The sequence below is a fragment of the Triticum dicoccoides genome, chromosome 2A (assembly GCF_002162155.2).
Source record: "Triticum dicoccoides isolate Atlit2015 ecotype Zavitan chromosome 2A, WEW_v2.0, whole genome shotgun sequence".
NCBI lineage: Eukaryota > Viridiplantae > Streptophyta > Magnoliopsida > Poales > Poaceae > Triticum > Triticum dicoccoides.
Genome location: NC_041382.1, coordinates 613009128 through 613019257, shown reverse-complemented (window position 1 = coordinate 613019257; position 10130 = coordinate 613009128). Strand labels below are relative to the sequence as shown.

Here is a 10130-nt window from a genome sequence, read left to right as displayed (position 1 = left end):
CATTACTTGTTGGCGAGGCCCTGGACGAAGAACTCGTTGACGACGTAGCCCAGCGCCAGGCTGAAAATGCCGCCGCCGCCGCCGCAGGCCATGGTGGACACCTCGCAAAGGTGGCGGAGGCAGGCGCCTGGTCAGTTGGAATGGCGATGCGATGCGACATTCATCGGTACGATCATCTATATACACACGGGCTGGGTGGGCCATTGCGGGCGGCGAACGAACCCTAGGAAGCGAGGGACCAGGTGGGCCGGGATATTTGTGGGCTAGACCCAGCTGACGGCAACGGTCTGCGTGGATTTGGGCCCAACTGGTCCATAGCGGACTTTTCTCCATAAACTCTGAGCCTGCCCATCGAGATCCGCTCCTGCCGGCAGTTGCTAACCGTCACACTGACCAGTAGAGCACTGGAGTGAGTGAGCGAGTGATCGGCGATCGCTGACCAGGCACAATGGCCGGCTGGAGGAAGGCGTGGCTGTCCGTGCTGGACCGGAACGGCGGCGGCGGCGGGGGCAGCAGCGGCTCCCTCCCGGCGCACCTCAACGGCCTCCTCTCCCCGTCCTCCTCCTCCTCCTCCCTCGCCACCGCCCACAAGCGAGGGAGCTTCCCCGGCGGAAAGCGAATAAGGCCTTTCCTAACTGGTTGCGCGCGCAACCAGTATCGGAGCCGTCGTTGCACCTTGTGGATTGGCGCTAGCCTGGCCCACATGGCCCTATCCGGATTCGGCTATTTCAGTTTTCTGAGCGCCATACGAAGTGAATACACGTCCTATCGTATCTGGCGTCCTACCTACGCTCGCGCCTAGCGTACTCGCCTACCTCCCCGTCCACTACCCCGTGACCAGGCTGCCCCATCCACCCAAGCCGGATGCAATTCAAAATTCAACGCAGCTGCAGCTGCATCGACCGGCGGAACCACGTCCTCCCCATCGCCACGCCTGGATCTCAAGATTTCTTCATGATTCACCAATGAATCTCGGTGGGGAGTCATTCACGGATCTCCTATTCAGGTTTCACAAGATCCTCTGTTTCTTTCTTTGTCTTCTCCGGCAAATTCCTCAAATCTGAATCTTGCCATGTCCATGAGGGCGTCCCAGATCTGGCATTGCTAGAGGAAGGGGAGGAGGACGACGAGTGTGGAGGCAGAGGGACATATGGCGTTACCGATTCTCCTTCCTTAAGTTCTGCATCTCAAGTTCATGTCCCGGATATTGACAACACCGACAGTCACAGAGAACCCCCATCTGAATCGCAGCGCACTCCAACTCCGTGGCCTCAAAGGTACTAGCTTAATCGATCCTCCCTCTGTGAATACAACTTTCAGGGAACTAGTCCTGTTTTTTCAGTAAAGTTTTTGGCTTGATGAAGATTTGAGGATTCTGGGCAGGCCGAAATTAGAACGGCCAGTAACGTGTTCTGTTTCTAGTTTTGGGATTAATGAACGTGGACATCTAGGCCCGTGTTGTACACGTAAAATAATTTTCTGGGCCAACATTAGGGAAGCATCACCAGTTCAATCTTTATCATGGACATTGACATGAACATGAGATTTTTTTTATCATGTTCAGTTGATTGCAGTCAAAAGTTTGTTTATTTTGGAGCAGAATTTTTGTTATTGAGGAGTTGTCGGTTGATGTTACAAGACCTCCCGTTATGATCAGCGATCATAAACATGTCTATTTGGGGTGCAGTATATGATACAATTTTCGATTTGTGTCAAGGAATCATAAACTCCGCTCTTGGTTATAGTACATTTTACGGTCAGACTTTGCCGCTTTTTTGCAGGCATTTATACCGTCGATATTGGCATCGGCATGTGCATTAAGACATTTTTATGAGCAGCATACCTATTAATGCTACACGGTTAATTATTTTGGAGCATTAGTTGTTACATATATCTATGCATACGGTATTCAAAACACTGCAGCTACTTATGAATCAAAGTTAGAGTGATGAGCACATTTTAATTATATTAGAAAGATTTGTTTTCATTCCAATTGCGGTTAACATCTCAAACATATGTAGAGTCTGACTCGGCAAGATACCCGACCACCGCGCCTCAGTATTGGGAAGGAAAAGTGCTTTGGAGAAGGCCATGAGAAATTACGCAGATCGGGCAAAGCCTACAATCTCTTGTGCGGTGTCCGTGGACAGCTTTTGTTCATAACCCTGAAGTGCGTCCCAGGTCGGAGATCGCCAGAGGAGGAAGACGGCGGCGAGTGTTCCTACACGTCGCTTCTTCGTCCTCAAGCCAAGATGGAGAGAAATCTGCTAGCGACGCAGAATCTGAAGTTCCGGAGGCCACGCCACACTTCTGGCCTTCCAACTCCGTGGTTCGGAAGGTATTATCTCTCTGTCGCACTCCTAAAAGGATTGAACTGGGCGTGTGCTTGCAGTAAAATAGTAGTCTGGGCCCGGATTTTATAAGCTTTCTCAGTTGGAAATTATAGTGGGCATTGACTTATACAGTAAACAGCAATTGAGTGGAGGAATGATTCGACTAGGCAAGTGTTTTCAGTAAAATAGTAGTCTGAAGATTAATTCAGCACTGTCAATTGAAATTGACCATGGGCATTGACATCTATAGCAAGGAAATTTGATATAGTGATCGGTTATTGCTGTCAAAAGTTTGATTCTTTGGAGCAGATTGTTGTTATTGCGGAGTAGTTCGATAGATTTCAAGACCATCGGCAGCAACATACGAATTTTTATAGCATGAGCCCATGATGTTACAAAATATGTCGCTTATCGGTGATCATAAATATTAATTGTACATAGTATGGGGTTGTCGAGGATGGCAAACAGTACATGATTCAAATTTCCAATTGTGCCCAGTAATCATTCAACGAGGCGTTTGTGTTCAGTCAAATATATAATCGCTAGCAACTGCTTGTTTTCAGTCAAACTTATATTCCAATTTTTTTAGCATTGTCGGTTACTAATTTTCATAATTGACATGTAAAGTAATACATTTTCCAGAGACATCATTTATTTATGCTAAAAGGTTTACTCTTTGGAGAAAATCGATATTCTTTGGAGCAAACTTTCTTTGTTGTGTGCAAAGCAAGTACTTCTAAACCCACATCAGAGTGATGTGCACATTCTGACAATATTTTCCAGGATTATTATTCTTTGCATTATTGTTAACAACTCCGAAATATGCAGGGTCTTTGACTCGTGAAATCATATGTGTAGAAATTGTTATAGGAAACCTATTGGTGGCTGATGGTTGTAGGGTGGCTTGGGTTACAAGATGAGGTCGCAACTGAACTGCATGACCAAGATATGCCTGTCATACCAGGAGCAACTATTCTATCAAGCTCAATGAATGTAGTACCACGCAAGAGGGGTCGAAGTAGGCCAATGAACGCAAGAGCAAAGCTAGGTTATGAGAATGTCAGCAAGGGAAGATCAAAGTTTTGTTCTATTTGCAGAGGGTAGGGGCCAAATCGCATCATGATACCCCTCAAAGGGAGGTCTAACAAAGACACAAAGGAAAGTCCCAAAGTGTACTAAGTGTGGCCTTTCAGGCCATGAGAGAATTTCGTGCTCGATAAGAATGTTCATTTTGTTGTTGGAAGATGAAATTGGTGTTACAAAAGATGTTGTAGGATTTCTTTTGTTGTGCTGTTTCGAAAGATGAAATTGGTGTTGTAGGTGTTCTTTTGTTGTCAGAAATTAGGTTCATTTTTGTGGCCAAGTAGTGAATATGTAATTTCAGAAATGTTATGAGGATGTGTAAAGTTAGCCGCGGTACTTATTTCAGTACAAGTGCAACTCAAATTGAACCTTTGATGTTCATTTCGGCAAAATCTACTTATGGTTGCTGTTGTTCATATTATGATGTTGCTACCAATTTATTTTATTTTACCAAAAAAAATTCATTTGCCATAGAAACTGTTTGTGCAAACTGAATCACATAATATACGGCAGCAAAAATAGACACATTGCTGTCAAACAGCCGACATTATTCAGTTGAGCATCATGAAACAACAATAGTGGGCACATTAGTACTTCAAGTATTTACACCAAGCACACTATCAGAAGCAATGCACTACTAACCACAACCTAGTAGCAGCAAACTTGCTGGCTACAAACAGAAAAAATACTATCACAAATACATTACAAAGCAACCGAGAAAGTCCAATAGTCTTTTTACCTCGAAACTAAAGGATTTTAGCAAGATTTTTGCCATATCACTTTGATATATTTGTTTTTGGTGTTTCAATTGGGCCTTTGTAGGTCAATGGTACGCAGCTTAAATGCCCGGTCACGAAGGACTTTGATTCAACATGACCGGTGCTTAAGCGCTTGATCACGAAGGACTTTAAATGCTATCTGCGTTTCAATTGGATCTTTATAGCACTTTGAACCAATGTGTCTGGTACATCACCATATGTACCCCGAATATGGATCTCTTGCACTTGACCATGAAAAGCTTTAATGTAATATGGATCAATAGGTTTTTGCATTGGGTTCCTGGGATACAAACCCTATAATTATCATGATACTGTCATCAGTAGGGATTATGACACATACAGCCGTAGATGAGCACTTTATATCCTTGGCTGCAGTCCTCTTATGGTCCAGCACGAAGAACTTTAGAGATAGTAGTCATATGTCCCCGAATACGGGTCTCTTGCACTTGACCAGGAAGAACTTTAATGTTATATGGATCGGTAAGGTTTTCCATTCGGGCTCCTGGGATACCAGCCCTATAATGATTGTGATATTATCATCACTAGACACTATCGTGCTGATAACATGTAAAGAAGAAAAAGAGAGAGAGGAACGAATGGATTGAGCAGTAACTGCATTGACTGAAGAATAGGGTATTTATACCCATGTACAGAGGCGGTAATTACATAGTCGGTAACTGGCGGTTGCTAAACTAAACAACCGACCTAAGCATTGATTATTAGGATTTAATTAATCCTTAACACTTATGCGTACCTTTTTTGTTTGGTAGTTGATCCTACGTGGATAGTGCAAGCGGGCGCTCCTTCCACACACGTTAATTTCTGACTAGATCGGCAACGCGCATTGGCGCGAGGGTGCCGGTCCAACCGATATGGCCAAATAGTAGAAGATCAAATCGCATGATGCATTAGTAGGAAAGCAAGTTTAGCACATGTAACAGGAAACGATTTGCTGGTTCATGGAAAAGAATAAACATTTCAAAAGTGTAACATCATCGAGTTTAACAAAGTTATGAGATTATAAAAACTAACCAGGCCCACAAGTAAGGCAACATCGAGTTCAATGCAATACAAAAGCTTATTAGTTGACATTATGTTCAGTAGTACAAGCAGGAACATAAGAGAGAAAAAGCCAAAAGTGGATATGGATGCACTAAAACTACTAAGCCATAGTTAGGCATACCGATAGATAGCTTTGGTTCAACTGCCTCCATGAGTGCCATTCCATATGAATCTGGTGAGAATAGTTCGTAATATAGATGACCACATAATGGTTTTGTATAGAGAATACACTTGTGATTTCCTTCTAAAGCATATGGACAGTGAGCAATAATTTCCCCTTATAATCTTGAAGGCAAAGATCTTTATCTGAGTAGTTATTCTTCTATTCCTGCCGCCTTAACAAAGTCCGACCAATTGGGGTATTGTGGCCCTCTTATCCGTATGAAAATACTCCAGAGTAGGCATGGAAATGAGCTCTGGATGGAAAATAATTAGTGTATTTTTGGGTGACATTGGCAAACATGACTTCACCGGCTGTCTGGAAAAAAGAATAACAAGTAGAACATTACTTTCCACATACCACAAAAGAAGAGCATTACTTTGCCGGACCACACAAACACACAACCCGTGATATGGTTTGGTTACCTGATCATCACCAGCTGTCTAGAAAAAAGATTCCTGACTGTGACACCTTTTGGAGCCTTTTCATATTGTGACAACTCTTGTAGGGGGCTAACAATCAACCGGAAGAGAAAACCAGCATGACCACCTGCAGACAACAAAGAGGGATAATCATTATGGATAAGAAAGATTAATAAACAAAAATCGATCGGACGGTCAGAGAGAGAGAAGGGGAAATCTTACCAGTCGAAGGTGCCACGGGAGTGAGATGAGGAGACGCTCAGAAGCGGCGCCGCTAGCCGGCAGCACCTCAAAGGCTGAAGCCAACCACCTGGACTCCCGATGCCCACCTGCCAACACTTGATCCTTTTGCCCGGGACACTGTACAATAGAAACACATAAACCTGATCACACAGAGCTCAGAGCAAGTTTCTTCGAACATTTTTTTACTGGTCGAAGGTTCCACGGGGCTTAAAAATGGTTATTAGAAACCAATACGCTCGAGGAAAAGTGCAAATGTACAGATAAACATGTAGATAATAGAAAAGGAAAATAAAGCACCTCTTTGTTCTACAATCCAGAAATGCTCGTTCATGGTTGAGACAATCAACCATCAGTCGTTTTTGTTTGGCGAACAAATATAAGATCTGACAGTTTTGTAGGCAAGCACAAAAATACCAGATTCTTTCAACTTGTCAATTCAGATGCAACGGTGTAACGCCCTCGATGCGGCTATATCTCCCACGTGTCGAAGCACGACTCAGAGGCATAACCGCATTGAAAGCAATGTCGCAAGTGAGGTAATCTTCACACAAACCCATGTAATACAATAGGGGAAGAAGATACATAGTTGGCTTACAATCGCCACTTCACACAATTACATGAATAAAGCATTATATTATCCAAATACAATCAAGGTCCGACTACGGAACCAAAATAAAAGAAGAACCCCAAATGCGACAAAGGTCCCCGATCGACCCCAACTGGGCTCCACTATTGATCAACTAGAACGGAACAACACAAAGGACAAGATCTTCATCGAGCTCCTCGTGAGCTTGGTTGCGTCAACTGCACGGTCTCATCGGCACCTGCAAGCTGGTTTTGGAAGTATCTGTGAGCCACGGGGACTCAGCAATCTCGCACCCTCGCGATCAAGACTATTTAAGCTTATGGGTAAGGTAAAGGTATGAGGTGGAGCTGCAGCAAGCGACTAGCATATATGGTGGCTAACATACACAAAAGAGAGCGAGAAGAGAAAGCAAAGCACGGTCGAGAATCTATGATCAAGAAGTGATCCTAGAACAACCTACGTCAAGCATAACTCCAACAACCGTGTTCACTTCCCGGCCCCCACCGGAAAGAGACCATCACGGTTACACACGCGGTTGATTCATTTTAATTAAGGTCGACTTTAGGTTTTCTACAATCGGACGTTAACAAATTCCCATCTGCCCATAACCGCGGGCACGGCTTTCGAAAGTTCAAATCCCTGCAGGGGTGTCCCAACTTAGCCCATGACAAGCTCTCACGGTCAACGAAGAAATAGACCTCCACCCGAGACATTCCGATCAGACTCGGTATCCCGGTACAACAAGACATTTCGACAGGGTAAAACTAAGCCAGCAACACCTCCCGAATGTGCCGACAAATCCCGATAGGAGCTGCACATATCTCTTTCTCAAGGCACACTCTGATGAGCCAGACGTCGGGTAAGCCAGCCCAGAGTTGCCCCTGGTAGCCTCGGACATCGCTCAGTTGGACCAACACTAAGAGGAGCACTGGCCCGGGTGGGTAAAATAAAGATGACCCTTGGGCTGGACGACCCAAGGGAAAGAAAAAGGCTAGGTGGCGAATGGTAAAACCAATGTTGGGCATTGCTGGAAGAGCTTTACTTAAGGCGAACTGTCAAGGGGTTCCCATAATAGCCCAACCGCGTAAGGGACGCAAAATCCGGGAACATAACACCCGATATGACGGAAACTAGGGCGGCAAGAGTGGAACAAAACACCAGGCATAAGGCCGAGCCTTTCACCCTTTACCAAGTATATAGATGCATTAATTAAATAAGATATATAGTGATATCCCAACAAGTAAACATGGTCCAACAAAGAACAATATCTCCACGTTCCAACAAGGAACAAACTTCAATCTTCACCTGCAACTAACAACGCTATAAGAGGGGCTGAGCAAAGCGGTAACATAGCCAATCAACGATTTGCTAGGACAAGGTGGGTTAGAGGCTTGGTTCGACAATATGGGAGGCATGATAAGCAAGTGGTGGGTATCGCAGCATAGGCATAGCAAAAGAGCGAGCAACGAAGCAAGCAAAGATAGAAATGATTTCGAGGGTATGATCATCTTGCCTGAAATCCCGCAAGGAAGAAGAACGCGTCCATGACGAAGACAAACAGACGTAGTCGAACGAATCCTCACAACATGACGTTATCGAAACCAACCCGAAGAAGCAACACCGGAAAAGAAGCACACAACATAGTAAACAACCAACACATGAACATGATATGATATGCGGGATGCGGTATGCGATGCATATGCATGATTTGACAAGAGATGAAAGAACCTGGCCTCAACTTGGAAATCCAAGTGTGCCACTAGAAAGGTAAGATGAAATCGCTTGAAAACGATATAAAGAACGCCGGAATCGGAGTTACGGCTTGGAAATGGCAAGTGATTCAAAAATGACACCGGTCTGCGATTTACAGCAAGTAGCCATCTAAATGCAATGAGATGAACATGCTACAGCACCCAAACATGACAACAAAATACATGGCAGGGATGCATTCAAGATGCTTTAACAAAAGTCTAGCACTGAGCTACGGCCAATTCATCCATTAACAGATTCAAACAAGCATGGCAAAAATGCATATGACAAACATATCTCAGACTTAGTGAAATTAACACTTGTCTGGAATTTCAGATCAGGTAGCCCACTTCGGAGCAACAAAACTACTGCTACAGGACCTGATCATGGCAAAGTAAAGCATGGCATGAAGCTACTCAAAGAGCTTAACAAAAGTCCCTTAGTCTTGAGCCAAAAGGGATCAGAAAATACAATTGCAAGCATGTGAACATAGCAAAAACATAATCAGTTTTTATACTCAGTGAAAAACTGACACATGCTGAAATATAACTCAAGTAGGCATGTTTACGAGCTTGATGCACTCACTACGGTGCAAGGCATGACAAGCTAAGCATACATCCATCAAGAAGGCACAAAATGCAAGCTAGACATGGCAAGAACAATAGCATAGCATGCACGGATCAACTGCTACATCACCGGCAAAATTGCAAACAAGTTGACAATCTGCCCAGATTCATAAAGTAGCAAAAATAGAGCTCGATTGACTCAAGCTAGGGTGCTCCATAATTGCAAACAAAGACATGGATGGATAGAGCACTACAATAATAACAAAACATCCTTACTGATCATCCTCAAAAGAGGCACGGATCACTAGGAAACAACATGAACATATGGCCATATGAGATAAATAGCTCAAGGACTTAATGGAATTGCTAAGTTCCTGAAAACAGAATTACTAAGTGCACCACTTTGCAAGCTCGTACAAGTCACCACACACATCACAAAAATACATGGGTTGCACCTCTAGAAAGATGACAAAACCCTTAACAAAACACATGTAGAGCATCAGGGCAAAGCATGCACACATTAATCATGGCAAAAATGACAAAAGTGCTAAACGGAGTAGCAGATCTGACAATTAACTCAAGTAGCCCTCTTCTAACAGCATTTCAGGCATCAAGATGAACTCAAATGAAAATGATGCAATGGAATGAAATGATGTACTCTCTGAGATGAATATTTTGATATGCTATATGCATGAATCGGAGCTACCGATGCAAAGTTACGAGGCCATGAATAGAGGCACTTGGATCTGAGAATTTCGGGACTTAGTGAAAATTATACCTCCGGAAAAAGTCAAACCGGGACGAAGTGGTACGGGACGGAGGGATCCGGATCTGGACGGGGCGTTTGGATCGGGGGAGTGGTGGATCTGATCCCGCTTCGTGGATCTCGCCGGAGAAGTTCGCCGGAGACGGGGGAGACGGCCGGAGTTCGCGGGGATGACGGAGGTGAGGCCGGAGAGGAGGAAGAAGGCGGCGCGGAGGCCGGTTCCGGCCGGATCCGGCGCCGGTGGAGGCAAGGCGCGGCGGGACGGCGGAAGGCGACCGGCGGAGGTGCTACGCGGTGGAGGCGGCGCGGGTGCGGCGGCGGCGGAGCAAGTGCAGCGGCGCGGCGAGATGGAGAGGAGTGGCGCGGGTCGGCGGTGAAGCG

At 44.9% G+C, this 10130-nt stretch overlaps 1 protein-coding gene and 1 long non-coding RNA gene across 2 annotated transcripts in view; one reads left to right on the top strand and one right to left on the bottom strand.

Annotated features, from left to right (window-relative positions):
• Positions 1 to 92, bottom strand: part of LOC119355720 — a 12295-nt gene extending 12203 nt beyond the window's left edge. Inside the window, exon 1 of the mRNA XM_037622572.1 lies at positions 7 to 92. Within this exon, the coding sequence (XP_037478469.1) occupies positions 7 to 92 (86 nt within the window). The remainder of the gene's footprint in view (positions 1 to 6) is intronic.
• Positions 93 to 797: 705 nt separating this feature from the next.
• On the top strand, positions 798 to 3762 carry LOC119359689. The gene is made up of 3 exons (XR_005172629.1): positions 798 to 1006; positions 1094 to 1277; positions 2022 to 3762. It is a non-coding gene; the product is annotated as an uncharacterized LOC119359689 (long non-coding RNA).
• The last annotated feature ends 6368 nt before the right edge of the window (positions 3763 to 10130 follow it).